The sequence below is a fragment of the Salvia hispanica genome, chromosome 5 (genome assembly GCF_029641045.1).
Source record: "Salvia hispanica isolate PSC_SH4W2 chromosome 5, Shi_PSC_v1, whole genome shotgun sequence".
Classification (NCBI taxonomy): Eukaryota; Viridiplantae; Streptophyta; class Magnoliopsida; order Lamiales; family Lamiaceae; genus Salvia; species Salvia hispanica.
Window position 1 is genome coordinate 2060587 of NC_142696.1, and position 18262 is coordinate 2078848.

The 18262-nt window shown below is 35.1% G+C and overlaps 2 protein-coding genes across 2 annotated transcripts; both read left to right on the forward strand.

Annotated features, from left to right (window-relative positions):
• The first annotated feature begins 298 nt into the window (after window positions 1-298).
• On the forward strand, window positions 299-5435 carry LOC148924187 (uncharacterized). The gene is made up of 2 exons (XM_089058637.1): window positions 299-1189; window positions 5370-5435. Exons 1-2 carry the CDS (start codon window positions 299-301, stop codon window positions 5433-5435), a joined length of 957 nt encoding a protein of 318 aa, XP_088914763.1.
• A 10009-nt stretch (window positions 5436-15444) lies between these two features.
• On the forward strand, window positions 15445-17591 carry LOC148924188 (DNA sliding clamp PCNA-like). Its single transcript, XM_089058638.1, has 3 exons — window positions 15445-15460; window positions 16967-17119; window positions 17200-17591. The coding sequence occupies exons 1-3, from the start codon at window positions 15445-15447 to the stop codon at window positions 17499-17501; spliced, it is 471 nt and encodes a 156-aa protein (XP_088914764.1). The 3' UTR covers window positions 17502-17591.
• Window positions 17592-18262: the final 671 nt, after the last annotated feature.

Sequence of the window (18262 nt, forward strand, 5' to 3'; positions counted from 1 at the left end):
GCTAGCCGCTATTGTGGCATCCCGATCGGCCAGCGACCGGCGAGCGGCCGATTTTCCTTTTTTTTTTTTTTTTTTTAAATCCTATATAAACGCGATTTTCATTTCATTTTCATTTGCACCGCTTGTTTTAACGAGTTTTCTCTCTGTCTAACTTTCTGTTCAAGAGCATCGAGCGATGAGTAACGCTGGCGGTAGCGGTAGCGGTAGCGGTAGTGGTAGTGGTGGGGATCGTGAGGAGTACGAACGGAGGATGAACGAGGCTATGGAAGCCTACATGAACCGCGGGATGGAGCGGTATATGCGTATGGTGGAACAGCACTACCACCAGCAGGCGATACCTCGCCCTCCACCAGTTGTCCACCACCGAGCAGTGATTGATCGGGATCACTTAGCTGCACATGAGCGGCTGTACGCCGACTACTTTGCAGAGCGCCCGCGGTTTCCCGCCAACATGTTCCGGCGGCGTTTTAGGATGCGCAGGGAGTTGTTTATGCACATCGTTGGGGCATTGGAGCGTCGCTATCTGTGTTTCCGCTTCCGGCACGATGCGTCTGGCAGACCCGGCCACACCCCCATCCAAAAGTGCACGGCGGCAATCAGACAGTTGGCCTACGGAGGCGCGGCAGACATGTGGGACGAGTACCTCCACATCGGTGAGTCGTCAGCACTGAAATGTCTGAAGGAGTTCTGTGACGGCGTGATAGACACTTTCGGTGGGCAGTACCTTCGAAGCCCTACTGCCCAAGATTGTCAGGATCTGATGCAGATGCACGGGGAGAAGCATGGGTTCCCCGGGATGTTAGGCAGCATAGATTGTATGCATTGGGAGTGGAAGAACTGTCCGACTGCCTGGAAGGGGGCCTACACGACCGGCTACAAGTCAAAGAACCCCACGTTAATCCTCGAGGCCGTAGCTGATACGCGGCTGTGGATCTGGCATGCGTATTTTGGGGTAGCCGGGTCGAACAACGACCTCAACGTCCTGAATTCGTCTCCCCTCTTCAACGAGAAGTGTCAGGGCGTCGGTCCAGCCGTCTCATTTGTGGCCAACGGCAACCATCATGATATGGGCTACTACTTGGCGGATGGGATATACCCTCGGTGGCCGGTCTTTGTGAAGACGATCAGACAAACAACTGATGAAAAGAAGGCCTACTTTGCGCAACGACAGGAGTCGGCGCGCAAAGACGTGGAGCGCGCATTTGGTGTGCTCCATTCTCGATGGGCGGCAATTAAGGGTCCAACGCGTTTGTGGGATGTCGGCTGCGTTGGCCAAATAATGTACGCCTGCATTATCCTTCACAACATGATCGTCGAAGACGAAGGCGTACAACTGACTAGTTGGGCCACTGACGATGAAGCCGGTCCAAGTCACGGAACGGCCACCCCTAATGTACGACAGGGGGTACCTCTCGATGAAGCCGGCCGACTGAAGGAATTTGCCAACATGCGCTAAGTGGATGCTCATATTCAACTCCAAAAGGATATAATTGAAGAGTTGTGGGCACGGAGGATTGCACGGAGATAGTTTTTTTCTTTATTTATGCATGTAAATTTTTTTTAAACTATGTAACTTTTGTAACTGCAATTAATGAATTTTCCCGTATATATGTCGTACATTTTATTCCGTATTTTAATGGTTTTGTAGTTCCGTAAATGTAGTATATTTTGAATTGTTTTTAATGCGGCTGGCCTATGGCTGGCCTAAATCTGACGTGGCAGGTGGTTTTTTTGGTGTTGCTGACGTGGCAGGGGAGAGAATGGCTAGCTTATGGCTGGCCTATGGCTGGCCTAAAACCTATTGGAGATGCTCTTAAGTTAGTATGTTTTGAATGATTTTGTTATTGAAGTTCAAATTATATATCTCTGCTTATCATAACTAAATTTAAGTTATTATGCTAAATTAATTACTCCTTAGTAAATTAATCAAGTTCAGTTTGTAAATAATTTATTTTAATTACTAAAAATTATTTGTATATGAATTATTGAATATTATACTAATCGATAGTACAATAAAATTATCGTGTCTTTCTATTGCGTAAAATTATTGAGATCGAAAATGATCACATCTCACGGTTAAAAAATCAATTAAGTATCGTTTCGTGTTCCTATTTTTCAAAAAAATTAATAAATGACAATCTAATTAAGTAAACTCTGTAATTTAAATTAGATATATTATAATTTTATATAATACTTATTCGATTTCGATTTATTACACATAGATGTGTGCTCCTTCTGAAAAGTACGATATTTTAAATTTTTAATTATGATTTATTAAAAATGGAGTGCATGAGGCATAAAAATTATAATCAACTTTCTTTCGTAATGAAATTCTAGAAATATTGCTACACGGAATATTGGAATATATGATTATAAAATTGTTTTACATATTTTAGATTTTTAATCATATATTATAGTTAATAGTTAGATTGAACTAAAATTAATTTTTGTTGCTATTATTATATAATTATGATTTGTCGGTTTAATTTGTAAAGTCTTAAGTATTTCAAAATTTTTAATAAGGCGTGTTATATGTTTCGGGCTTTCTTTATTTATTTCTATTATAGAAGAATAAAGTAAGATAAAAAATTTATTTTGGGCCAAATTAAAAATTAGGACACCTTCAAATGGAATCTCACTTTGAGCTTGGGGGGATTATTTCCACAAATAAAAAATGTTTTATAAACTAAGCTGCTCTTCTAGTCTTCTTATTTTAATATGTTCTTGTATGAAATATATTCAAATAAATCACAAACTTGTATTTTAGTGTCGTGATTGGTACGTTGATATGGTTAATTATTGAGTTTTTTTTTTCTCAAAATGGTTATTTCCAGCCAATTACTACTCCCTCCGTCCCGGCTAAGATGACACATTTCTTAGCCGGCACGGGGTTTTAGGAATAATTGGTTAATGTGTTTAATTGGAGAGAGAAAAGGTGGGTGGAAGTATTAAAATAGAGAGAGAAAGAAATGTGAATATTTTAATAGGGGTGAGAAAAAGTGGTTGAGTGTATTAATTGGAGAGAGAAAGTTTCCAAATAAGGAAATGTGTCATCTTGGTTGGGACAAACTAAAAAGGAAAACGTGTCATCTTAAGCGGGACGGAGGGAGTATATGTTTTGGAGTTCACGTGTTTGTTGAGTGTTTTAGGCAAAAATAGACAGAAATTGGGCGAAACAGGGTCCCACCCGACCGGGTGAGGTTCTGTGCAGAAAATCCACCCGCCCGGGTGGCATTTAGAAGCCGTAAAGTGGACAGAGATTTCAAGAGAAGATCCACCCAGCCAGGTGATTTTCCAGTACAATAATTGTACCCGGCCGGGTGGTGCAATTATACCTGCGACAGTCTGGAGAGTACTGAAGATTTGACACCCGGCCGGGTACGTAATTCTAGCGATTTTCTTATTGGAAACGCGATTTTTGGAAGAGGGGGATAAGAAAGAAAATCTAGGGCAACTCTACTCATTCACCACCGTCGCCAAACATCTTAAATACTCTTGGAAGAAGATTGAAGATTCAAGCTTCAATTCCTCCGCCAATTGTACTCCGTATCATGTTTTCATTGTTTTTCTTAGTTTAGACTTGTTTTCTTCCATGAACATGAGTAGCTAAAAATCTTTTATGTAGAATTCTTGGTGAAGATGCATTGATTCATAGTTTTAATCCAATTGACTTCGTTTTTATCTAGCTCTTGTAATTTTTTTGGTTTATTCATGTGCTTTTTCCTGTCAATTGCTTGATCACCAATTGGTAGCGTTAGGGTTTCTTAGAGTAATCGGGAGGTGAAATAATTAATCTTGAAAGAGGAATAATTCACACCTTTATTCAATAAAACTCGGGAGAGTTGAGATTCTGAGAGGGATCATTAATCTAATCGATCTATTGAGACTTAGGTCTAAACATTAGAAGGGGACTTCAATTGTTATACTTAATCTGCGGATTTCTCACCTTAGGAAAGGGTTAAATTCATATTTGTGATTGATTCAACGATTCTAGAGACTTTAAATGGTAATTTAAGTTCAATTGGGCTAGACTATGAGTTGTGCATCGGATCCTTGAATTCTGCATATTTCTTCATCTCTGTCTGCAACTTGCTTCTTTGTTTCTTTGTTTAAGTGTTTCTCTTTAATCTCTGATTTTATATGTTTTTAGTAGTTTTTAGTTTAAAACCAAAATTCTTCGTTTGGATAGTAGTTGAAATTTGTTCGTGGTACTTAGGTTTACACTAAATTGTCTCTGTGGGATACGATATACTCTTGCTTGCTGTTTGCTACGATAATCCCGTACACTTGCGGATATTATTTTGGTAAAATAAAGTTGAGTCAATAAACAATAAACCTGTTTTTTTTAAATTAAAGATAATTTATAATAAAAATATTAGAAATAAATAGAATATACTAGTATAAGACAAAAGTAGAGAATTCTAGAAGGAAAAAAAAAATGAAAATGAAGAACAAACACATATGGGTCTATATATATACATACCTATTGTAACTTTGTAGATGTTAAGTTTTGCAAGCTTTGTTTTTTTTTTGTTTTTTAATTTAAATTATGATAAATAATGGTATAAGTGTTAATAATAATGGTATAAGTTGTAAATAAAATGATGTGTAGTAGGGGTAATGTTGTTTGAATTTTTTTTTAAATTAGAAAGTTCATACTCTTTAGGAATAGACGAAAAAAGAAATAGTCCATACTCTTTAGGGACGGATGGAGTATATTAATTTAGTTTTCGTAAAATAAATTGAACGACTAGTTTTCGTGGGGCCTACTGCTTGACTCGCCAGCCTTCAATTTCGGCGGCGCGAGGCGGCATGGAGAAGGGTGACGTTGAGGGCGACACGCCGTGGCGGCGTTCTGTTCCGATGACCTCTGCCTCCTCGTCGAAAAACACGATTGAATTTTTGGATTGACGAATGAATTGAATTTCTCACTGATACTCAATTTCTTGAATGCAATGCAACGGCTAATGCAACGGCTAGTTAGATTACAATTAAAATTAAAATTACTCCGCTTTTTATTTGCCTGCATGAGTACAATGTATAGCTATTTTTAATATTTTTAACACTCAATTGAACAATAGTGTTGCTTCTAATCACATTAATGATAGTAGTACTCTTTGTATTCAAGATTCAATGGTATATGTCATACTTTTATTTTTAAATTTGTTCCATTAAAAATATTATAGTACCCCACATTTTCTTATGCAAAAAATCTCTCATATTATTATCATACAAAAATACATTTTTCTTTCTATCAATATATAAAAATAATATCTTATAAAATCTTGTTTCATCTCTAAAAATATAACATCTATTTTAGAATGTACAGAGTAAAATCACTTTTGATTATTTATGCTTTCTTTTGTCAGGAGAAATTTAAAAGCCTCAAGAAACCAATTTCGATTAAAAGTAATAAGACAAAACAAGCGGGCTGAATACAAAAAATATAAAAACACACTTCTTTAAAAAAATAACAAAGAAGAAAATGAACTCCAAAATTTTAGTACAATCTGGCACGAATTCAGCCTTTTACACAATCGCCAAAGCCTAATCAATCGAGCCCTATGATCCCGGCCCAAATCGAGGCAGGAACCAAGGGTGGAGCCAGCATGTATGGAGCAGGGTCAAATGCCCCCCTCATGCCTTCAACATTATTGCATTTTTACATATAAATTCACAATTATATTAACAAAATATACTAAATGCCCCTCTAAAACGCATACAGTCTATGCTGCCCAACATCCCCGGTAACTCATGCTTCTCCCCGTGCATCTGCATCAGATCCTGGCAGTCTTCGGGGGTAGGGCTTCGAAGATACTGATCACGGAATATTTCAATGACGCCCTGACAGAAATACTTCAGACAATCCAGGGCAATCGTCTCATCGATATGGAGGTACTCGTCCCTCATGTCTGCCGCGCCTCCGTAGGCCAACTGCCTGATTGACGCAGTGCACTTTTGTATAGGTGTGTGCCAGCTGCATCGTACCTGAACCGGAACCACCTATATCGACGCTCTAAAGCTTCAACGATACGCATAAATAGTGGTCTACTCATCCTAAAACGTCGCCTAAAAAAGTTGGTCCCAAACCGCGGCTCCGGAGCGAAGTAGTCTTCATATAGCTGTTGATGTGCAGCGACGTGATCCCAATCAACCACAGCTCGGCGGTGGTGGGTCGAGGTACCGTCTGCTGTTGCGGCTGCAAGGCCATTTGTATCAGCCGAATTAACTCGCAGGACGTATACGCATCCAACTCTTCGTTCAATCGCCGTTTGAACTCCTCAGCATCCCCATCACTACCACCACTGTTCATTTCGCTATATTGCTCTTGTATAGAAATTAAGATAGAGAGAAACTCGTTAACACAAGTGGTGCGAATGAAAATGACGTTAAAATTGCGTATATATAGAGTTTCGAACATTAAAAAATGGGCTAGCCGGCCGCTAACCGATCGGGACGCTACAATGGCGGCCAGCGGATCGGCGTAGGCTAGCCGATTTGCTCGCCGGTCCCAATGGTCGGCTTGCGGACCGGCCAGCGCACGTGGAGCGACTAGCCGGTCCACTAGCCGTCATTGGAGATGCTCTAAAATACTTGAATCCAAACAATATTGGTTGTTTTATCAATTGGCAATTTGTTGTAGACTATAATTAATGCAAAGCCAAGGGTTCTGAGATAGTTAATTCAATCGTCACAACTCATATTAGAAAATTATTAAACCTTTTCAAGTTACATTCTTATTTAAAATGTCAATATAGGCGCTACTTCATTCAAATGACCATCTTTATCTTTTTTTAATTCATCTCATTAAAATTGTTCATTTTTTACCGTCCCCGATTAATTGTCACTTTTTTCCATTTCGGTCAGTACCTCAATAATTGTCACACTTCATTTTTACTATAAATGATAGGTAGGTCCTACATTCCACTAATTCACTTCACTCACATTTTATTATAAAATCAATATAAAAAGTGGGTCTCACATTCCACTAACTTTTTTAACCAACTTTTCTTTACATTTCTTAAAATTCGTGTCCGGCCAAAGAGTGATAATTAATCAGGGAACGGAGGAAGTATTTTTCAACACAATTTTTAATTTTCATGTCCAAAATTTTAACTAAACTTAGTTGGGATCAATGAAATACTTATAAAAAATAAATAAGTAAATCTGTTAACTCTGTCGATACATATATTGGTATAGCAGATAATTAAGTATTATTATTATTATTATTATTATTATTATTATTATTATTATTATTATTATTATTATTATTATTATTATTATTATTATTATTATTTATTTGAGGGTAGAGAGAGCAGGTTCGGTATTTACTCATTTACAGAGATAACTAACACGTTTTTTCTTGAATCATCTACAAATACATGCTTATTTACTCCACTTTCTAGTGGGTGACAAGTAGCTGGGATAACATATACGCATAACTGCAATTAATATAAAAACAATTTTTAAGTGATGCAATATGATTAATGCAATTTCACTACAAGGATGTTTTAATTATTTATTTTAATTATTTCGTAAAGGACCATGCCCGTTGACTCGTAAGTCGAAAGCTCAATTATTTTTTGAAGTCCACAATTTAATAGTACTATGATTGCGACCCAAATCGTATATGATATGGTGACGTATATTATTTAAATTTGAGTCACAAATTAACATACTCTGTCAACGAGTCTCATTTTTTCATTTTAATCCGTCTATGAATAGTAGTCTCAGATCATTTTTACTATAAATGGTAATAGGGTATAACCTTCCACTAACTCATTCCACTCACATTTCATTTAAAATTAGTATTCCCTCCGTCCGTCATTAGGAGTCTCATTTCTTGATGGCACGGGTTTTAAGAAATGTTAAGAGCATCTCTAATGGCGGACGTCGCGGACGTCCGACCGGACGTCCGCCGTAGTGAAGACGAAGGGCGGACACGCCCGTCCCATATGCCCGTCGGAGGGGCTCGGACGTCCGACCCATGGACAGGCGGACGTCCGCCACTGTGGCGAGGGTCAGACATCCCGGTCAGACGTCCGAGTTTTAATATTTAAAAAAAAAAATTCTATAAATAGGGCTCATTGAAATTTTAATTCCGTAAATAGAATAATGTGAATTTTAATTTTATTGCGGGAAGTCCTAGTGCATGGAAAGTCCTAGTGATGTGGCAGTAAAATGGAAAGTCTAATGATGACGTGGCAGGAAGTTTTTGTGGGAAGTCCTAGTTAATAAAGTAAACTTGGCCTATGTAGGAATTGTCATTTAATACAAAAATTGCAACATCAATAAATCAAAAGTAATGTTAAATATTGCATAATACCTAAATGTAGAATAAACATTAAATTAGAACTATAGCTAAAATGGCAAAATGAATCTCAACTTTGGAGTATTTAATAGTTTTGTTAGTAAAAATGGGCCTCGATCTTATTAATATGCTACTTCAACTAGAAATATAATAACCCTTTTTGTGGGCTTTTCACTGATTCAAGCCCATTTAGAATCCCCACATAACTCAGATTCCTGAATTTTTATTTTCCGAAGTAATTCCTGTTGGGCAAATACACTCTCTCCCTCCCAATTTAGTTAATGTATTTTAAGGGTGGTTTAAGAAGATGATGATTAGTGAATTAAATGGAAAAAGAATTTTAAAAAAAGGAATAAACTAGATAAATCAAGATGAAATAAAATGAGAAGAATTATGATTCAACCAACTATAGTATACCATATAAAGTACTAATAATTTAATATCTGAAGGTCCATTACAATTAAAAAATAAATAAATTTCGGAAGCATAGTAGTATTAAAATTGGGATGTTGAAAACATGAGATTACCAGAACAATAGCTGCCTTGGTGGGTTCAAATAGTCCATGTTCTTCCTTAGCTAGCAATTGATAGATATTACTCGTTTTTTTTAACTTTGTGTCTTCATCACTACTTAAATATTGCTCATGTATTTCATTATCTACTACTTATATAACTTATTTATAAAAATAAAAATAGAAGTCAGTACTATAAATTACTCCTATAATGAGAAATTTATTATGTTTTAGAAGTATTTGTCTCTAATTTGGTTGTAACTAATGTTAGATTTCAATTGAAATGGCAATAAATTCGTTTTAAAGAGGAATCCATACGAAATTCAATAATAGAGATCTGATTATCTATTTGGAAAATGTTTTAGAGACATAATGTCTCCAAGCCACAATGCTATAATGGGGTTAAAATAGTCATTTTAAATTATTTAAAATTTTTATTTAAATTTATGTTTTGTACATATACTATACTACCCTTATGCATATGAAACATTTATTTATATTTAAAAATTACTCACTTAGGAAAATTGTGTATATTTATGGATGGCTTAATTTAAGTAAATATATACTCAAATCTTCTCTCCAATCTCTCATAAATTTCCAAATCAGCTTATCACGTAAGTATTTGTTTATTTAAATTCATTACATACATATGCTTTTGAATTATTCTTTCTAACTTCACCTAATATTAGTTTATTTAAATTTAATTTAATATAATAAATTAACCTTTATCTAAATAATACTTTATACAATATTTTTAAACTTCTAAACTTATAGGTATTTAATAGATTTAATACTCAATCTTAATTTTATTTTTACAAAACATTATTGAATCTGGAATTTATATTTACTAATAAAACAATTTGATGCCAATGACTATTATCCTTTCATTAGATGATAATAAGTACAATATATAACATAGGTATACTACTAGTATTTTACAATTTAGAATTTTAAATATTATTTAATAAATAAAAAAATTGATGTGAATGACTATACTATTTCATTTGACGATAACAAGAAAATGAGTATATGAATGCATGTATTCATTTTTATGACTAAGAATTTTAATAATTATTTAATACTAATAAAATAATTTGATGCGAATAACTATAACTATTCCTTTGGATGTTAACACTAAGAGATTAAGTATGTATGTGCATTTAGTCATTTTTATGACTTAGATTTTAATAATTATTTAATACTACAAATAAAATAATTTGATGCGAATAATTATTACTATTTCGTTAGATGATAACAATTAGAAATTAAGTATATATACACATGTACTCGTTTTTATGACTTGGAATTTTAATAATTATTTATTACTAATAAAATAATTAGATGCGAATGATTATTACTATTACGTTGGGCAATAACACTAAGAAATTAAATATGTATATGCATGTAGTCATTTTTATGACTTATAATTTTAATAAGTACTAATAAAATAATTAGATGTGAATGACTATTACTATTTCGTTGGACGATAACACTAAGAAATTAAGTATGTATATGCATGTAGTCATTTTTATGACTAAGAATTTTAAAGTTATTTTATAATACAACTAATAAAATAATTTGATGCGAATGACTATTATTATTTCGTTAGATGATAACAATTAAAAATGAAGTGTTTGCACATAGTAGTCATTTTTATAACTTAGAATTTTAATAATTATTTAATACTTTCTTAAACAAATAATTATTTAATAGAGTACTAATAAAATAATTTGATGCGAATGACTATAACTATTCTGTTGGACGATAACACGAAGAATTTAAGTATGTATGTGCATGTCGTCATTTTTAAGACTTACAATATAAATAATTACTTAATAATAATAATATTATTTGATGCGAATGACTATTACTATACCGTTGGATAATAAGACTAAGAATTAAGTATGTATGTTTATGTAGTCATTTTTACGGCTTAGAATTTTAATAATTATTTAATACCACTAAGAAAATGATTTGATGCGAATAATTATTACTATTTCGTTGGATGATAACAATTAAAAATTAAGCGTATATACATGTAGTCATTTTTATGATTTAGAATTTTAGTAATTATTTAATACTAATAAAATAATTTAATTCGAATGATTATATATTACTCTTTCGTTGGATGATAATACTAATAAATTAAGTATGTATATGCATGTAAGTCATTTTTATGATTTATGGAGTGACAAATTAATATATTTGAGATTTATGCAATTTAGTCTCGTTAGTTTTGATTGAGTATATTTAGATTATTGAGTATATTTTGATAAAAGAGTGTAACTTGGTGAGTTGACTTTTGATATGAATTTGATTGATCATTTAGATAAATGATATAATAAATGAATTGTCTTTCCTTTTATAATTTAAAATAAGGGTATATTAGTTCATATAATAATTTGGTTTATGGCAAAGTGACATAAGGGTATTATGTCTTGGAGACATTATGTCTCTAAATCATCCCTCTATATATTTATAAGGGATATTGACTTGGTTTAATCAAAGTGGTTGACTTATTTAAGTAGTCTTTTAGTTTATTGGACCTAACTCGTTTTATTTAAACCTTCATATAAATATAATTAGTCTTTTAGTTTATTGGACCTAACTCGTTTTATTTAAACCTTCATATAAAGTCAGCTTAGAAAAAATAAAAATAAAAAAGTCAGTTCGACCTAAAGATTAAAAAAAATCTTGGTGATAGTAATAATAAACCAAATTAATATCTGTCGGAAATATGAGTATTTACTTCCTGCACGACCTATAAAGGTTTTCATGGTAAACAAATTAATTCCAGGTTTCTAGAACAGAATTTATTTTATTTTTTTTATCGATTTTTAATGATGTTTGGGCTAAAATTAAAAAAAATGAGTAGATCTGTTCCGACCAAAACGGGAATGGACTAGGGTTATGAACTTATAATCTGATGATCGAGTCGATTCCATGATTATAAGTTCATTCCATACCGGACCAGGCCGGAATAGGGTTATATACATTCTCAAGGAGTCATTCGAGCGTATCTAAATAGATACTATGTTTACATATGGATCCCTACGCCGTTCCATTCCATTTAGGATTAGGAATAGGCGTAATCGGACCTGCTTTTTCCATATCTCTCGTTATTTTTTGGGAGGGGGGCCTATTCACCTCTTATTCACAAATATTATTAGTGGGCTTTCCATATTTCTTGGACTCTAAAAGTAACTAGAAAGTGGAGTATCTTGCATTAGGCCAGTGATAAACATACATAATTGTACATTAATAAGCTCGCGAAATGTGGTTGCAGCCTTTGCACGTGAGGAAATTTTCTAGCGGCCCCGATATCAGTCGTATCCTACACTGATGGCCGCATTTTCCGCCTAAAAATGCGACCTTAGTGCATTTCAGATTATTTTTACTTAATTTTAATACTTATTTTGTCTACAATACGGAGTATACTCTCCTCGCTTTCCTTAATACTCAAATTTTTTTTTCTTGACTCACTTAATCTATTAACTCCTCCTACAATCTCGTACAACTTAAGAATGTGAACATCTTAAATGGAACAAAGAGATATATTTTAAAAAATAAAGTAATATAGTATAGAAATATTATGTCAAAATATCATTTTTTCCAAACTATAAATATGACATACACCAACTCCATAGAAGATTCGAAAATTGTTGACGGTGTGAAATTACACGATGATTTGCGAATCAAATAACAAGAATAAATGGCAAGATTATTGAGGAGAGTAGTTGAGCTAAGAGAGGAATTATTATTGAACTCAAACTCAAGAGAGAATTACACAACTGAATCGGAATGAGAATTAACAAGCCTAACAAACTCAACTAATTGAAAACAAAGCTAACGGTTAGTTTCTAATCTGACGGCTCAGATTCAATCTAACACACTAATCATGATCTAACGGTTCATGAAGCTCCTGAGCTTAAGTCGAGCTCTCAGTTTCATCTTGATGAAGTAAAATAGTTTGTTGATCCATTGGTGATTGAGCTATCATAAGCTAACAAACTCCACCTTGACTGCTCAACCACCATTGCCTTTGAACCTGCACAAGTTCACCAAACTCATGCACAAATGAAACTTCTCCTTCGGCAAAGGTTTGGTCAGCATATCCACTGGGTTCTTCGAAGTATGCACCTTGAACACCTCCACCTTTCCCTTTTCAATCTCTTCTCTAATAAAATGCAGCACATCTATGTGGTTGCTCTTTTCATGGTAGACTGGATGCTTTGCAAGACTCAATGCACTCTGATTATCACACCCAATGCTTACTGCCTCCTGCCTCACACCAAAGTCTCCCAGCATACCCTTGAGCCAAAAGCTCTCTTTTACAGCTGAAGTAAGAGCTATAAACTCAGCCTCTGTGGTAGATAAAGCCACCACACTCTGCAAGTTCGACTTCCAACTTACTGCAGAGTCATATATGGTGAATATGTAGCCTGTTTGAGACCTTGTATCAATGCTACCAGCAAAGTCTGCGTCACAAAAGCCCATTAATACATCCCCTTCATGATTGCCAGCACCACTGAACAAAATCCCATAATCATTTGCACCTTTCAAGTATCTTAGCAGCCACTTCAAAGCTGCCCAATGTTTCTTGCCATGATCTGACATATATCTTGAAGTCACACTCATAGCCTGTGAGATATTTGGCCGTGTGCTTACCATAACATACTTTATGCTTCCAACAATGTTAGCATATGGAATCCTTTTCATTTCTTGAGCCTTAGCTTCATTTTGTGGTCTTTGATCAGCAGATAGTTTGGAGTGGAGTTGAAACCTCTCTGATGTTCTCCACTTTAAACCTTTTCAGCATTCATGCAGACCTCAGATCATCCTTCTGTTCCTCATAATATTCATGCCCAGTATTCTTTTAGCTGCACCAAGATCCTTCATTTCTAATGCAGACCTCAGATCATCCTTCACCTCCTGCACATCTATCATATTCTTTCTAGCCACTAACATATCATCAACATAAAGTAGAAGATAAGCCACAGAAACTCCTTCTTCTTGATGTAAACACATCCATCATATTTGGATCTTACAAAGCCATTTTCAAGCACATGTGCATCAAAAGTCTTGTGCCATTTCCTACTGGCCTGCTTAAGGCCATAGATGCTCTTTTTGAGCAAACACACCTTCCCCTCATCTCCAGGCTTGATAAAGCCCTCTGGTTGAGACATATAGATGGTCTCTTCTAGAGTTCCATGTAGAAAAGCATTTGTAACATCAAGTTGCTTTAACTCCCAATCATTCCTTGCCACTAATGCTAGCAACATTCTAATAGAAGCATGTTTAACAACTGGGGAAAACACCTCTGTAAAATCAATCCCCTCTTTTTGTGCGAAACCTCTAGCCACCAATCTTGCTTCGAATCTGATCAAGTCATCTGCAGATGACTTAATAAGAGACTCTATTTCTTCTATCATAGCCTGCATCCACCTCTCCCATTCCTTGTTATTCATAGCCTCTCTGTAGCTGGCTGGCTCAGAATACTCCACCTCCTCAGCCACACAGAGAGCATAGAACAACATCTCAGAATCAGCAAACTTTGCAGGCACCTTTTAATTCGTTTTGCTATATCTCTTGCTATCATCCAATCTTGCAGATCATTAGGGCCTTCTTGAGGTGGCCTATCTGTACCAACACCTTCTGTATCAACATCTGAACCACCAGACTTCACCTCAGATTCACTAGCCTCAGGTTCTTGATTGCTTGACCTCTGATCAATTGATACTCTTGAAGAGGATCAATTGATACTCTAGAACTCTGCATAAGAGGCATCTCATCCTCAGAGAACACATCTCGGCTGATAAAGATCTTTCTATCTCCTTGCTCTATTGACCAGAGTCTATACCCTTTCACCCCCGGTTTGGTACCCCAACATGATACACCTCACTGCCCTTGCATCAAGCTTCCCTTGCTTTAAGTGAGCAAAGGCTTTGCAGCCAAAAGTCCTAAGGATTATCAAACTCCTTGGATAAGAATTCTAGACCATTATCTGTCCTAAGGCACTTAAGAGTGGTGCCCTTTTCCCTTTCAACCTCAGTGCACCATTGAATGAAAAACTTAAAAGCCTCAGATTTCTCTTTTAGGATATATATCCAACACTTTCTTGAGAAATCATCTATAATACTCATGTAATGTCTACCACCCCCAATAGAATTCACAGATGCTGGCCCCCATAAATCACTATGAGCATATTCTAGAGGAGCCAAGGAGGTGTGTTTACCTGGTGGATAAGGCAGCTTCTTGGACTTGCCAAGAATACATTCATCACATGAAGTGTTGGTGTTGTCTTTTGGAGCTCTCCATAGATTATCCCTTTCTTGATCAGCTCCCTCACACTTCCCTCCGCAGGATGACCAAGCCTTCTATGCCAGAGGCTCACACTCTCCATCAGAGAGCTTAAGAACAGAAGTTGTCAAGTGGTATAGGCTGCCTCTCCTCTCAACAACCATCATCACCTTGTTGCCACTCTTTATTGTCATTTTTCCATCTGCAGATGAGAAAGTGTGCAACCCTTTATAAATAGGACGTCCCCTACTGTGCCAATAAAGAAGTGTGATTCTGAATTTTAATTTCTATCAACTTGTCGAATAATAGAACATTTATGCCATGTACGAGAAGACCAGTACTAGGTGAGGTCGGTTGGAATACGGCACCAAACCCACGCTGGAGCGGCGACTTGGCCTACGTAGAAATCGTCCCTGAATGGAATGATTGCAATATCGATAAATCAAAAGTAACGTTAAATATTATATACACCTAAATAACTAAAATGTCAAAATGAATCACAAAACTTTGGCGAATGAAGAATTTTAAATGATATTCGCTTTGTTAGTAAAAATGGGCCTCAATCATATTAATGGGCTACTTCAACTATAAATATAACAACCCTTTTTCGTGGGCCTTACACTGGTCAAGCCCATTTAGAGTCCCACAGAACTCAGATTTCTGTATTTTTTTAAGAAAATTAATTGTGAATTTGTGATACAACCATTCTATAGTGGAAGAACTTGGACAAAAAAATTGAACGGAGAAAGGGCGCTAAAAATGAAAAATAGAAAGAAATATAAAATTGAAAGTATAAATTGAACGAAATAGTGTAATGGGCGAGATATCTAAATTGAAAGTAAAAAAAATTTATGATAAGTGAAATCCTGTTACAAATCAAAGTAAATTTTGGATCATTAGATTGAATGGTATGGTAGTGATAATAATATCCTAGCTACATTATTAAAATAAAGCATTACTCCCTCCGTCCTATTGAAGATGACTCACTTTCCTTTTTAGTTTGTCCCAACCAAGATTACCCATTGCTTAAAATGGAAACACATTTATCTCTATTTTATTCTCTCTCTTACTTTACTCTCTCCTCTTAACATACAAAAACTAACTGCATAAAATCCCGCGTCATCCAAGGAAGGGGTCATCTTCCTTGGGACGGATGGATTACATTATTAGCCGATCTACATTATTAGACTACACAATCTACATTATTAGACTAAAATGTGTTATATTATTAGCCGAGCTACATTATTAGCCGAGCTACATTATTAGACTACACATCCTACATTATTGGATGACACATGCTACATTATTAGATGACACGTGGCATTCATCTAATGGTTACATCATAAGATCCAGTGACTGATATTTGCTTTGATTTTTTAAAGAATTTCACTTATTGATCTGATCACACCCCTTTCTACCTATTTATTATTGATGTGATTTAATTGATTGATGATTTACCCTATCGCTTAGATTTGCATATATGAATTGGCACATGTATTAAAATTTAGTATTGGATGGTATGGTCGTGATATTAATATCCGAGCTACATTATTAAACTAAAAGCATTATATTATTAGCCGAGCTACATTATTAGACTACACATCCTACATTATTAGATGACATGTGACATTCATCTAACGGTTACATCACAAGATCCATTGACTGATATTTGCTTTGATTTTTGACAGATATCTTATCACATCTCTTTCTACCTATTTATTATTGATGTGATTTAATTGATGAATGATTATGTTGATGATTTACCCTATAACTTAGATTTGCATATATGAATTGGCACTAAAATTTAGTCTGGATTTGATAATAAAATTGTGATGTTTTACAGGACAAGATAAGAGCTCAAAATTTGAGATGAAGCTGATGGACATTGAGAGTGAGCATCTAGGAATGCCAGAAGCTGAGTACCATGCTATTGTTCGCATGCCATCTGTTGAGTTCTCTTGGATTTGCAAACATCTTAGCAGCATTGGTGACACAGGTGAATCAAGTGTGTGTTAAGAGATATGGTGACTTACTGCTACAAGACTCATTCCTACTACCTCTGCTTGTTTCTTGCAGTTGTCATCTCTGTTACAAACGAAAACGAAGGTGTGGAGTTCTCATCCAAGGGTGATATTGTAACTGCGAATAGTGTATGTAAGCACAACACCACTGTTGACGACGAGGTGAATGTTGAGATGAATGAGCCAGTATCTCTCAGATTTGCTCTTAGGTATCTTAACTCCTTCACTAAGGCCTCCCCATTGTCTACCACTGTCACTTTAAGTTTGTCCTCGGAGCTCCCATTGGTGGTCGAGTATAAGATTGCAGAGATGGGCTACATACGCTTCTACTTGCCTCCCAAGATTCAGGAAGATTGAGGTGTATATGATCCCATCCTTTAATAGTTTACTCATTTTGACAAGTTCTCGAGTCATTTTCATATATAGTAGTAACTTTTTTCTCTTTCTTATTTTGTTCCATCTATTTTATTCATTTTTTACTTTATTCTCATTTCTATTTGATGTAGAATTGCAGAATTGCCTTTAAGTAATATAGATATCCAATAAGCCAACATCCAGGGAAAGTAAAATCAGCAATAAAAGCTTGGCCATTCATGAATTCTGTGAATATTAAGAGCAAGAACATGTAGATAATGAAACAAAACATACTCAAATGAAAGCTCAATTATCAAAAAAATTAAAAAAAAAAAATTAAAGCTCAATTATCAAACTCATCATTTACATAACAAACACAAGTACTTAGTTCACAAGAATTTCGCAGAGTTATTCTTGTATTTATGTTAGTGAATGTGAGATCTGAGGTGCCATACATCATGTTGAGATAATTTGTGTGAAAATGAACAATGTTGGCGTTTTGAGCTATGCATACGTGTAGTTGACTAACTTCGTGCCTCGTCTTGTAGGACCTGCCATGGTGAGCCTTTGCTCTAGTATTTCCTATTTCTGTTAGATGATGTTCTTTGTATGCTTGTTATTTCTGATTCGTTCGTTCATGGTATTCTTGCATATTTGATTATGTTCGAGTTGGTTTCGTTCTATATAGTAGTAACATATTGTCTACTCAATTTGAACTTTGTTTTTCTGATGAGTTCACCCATATAGTATGTACAGATTCAGTA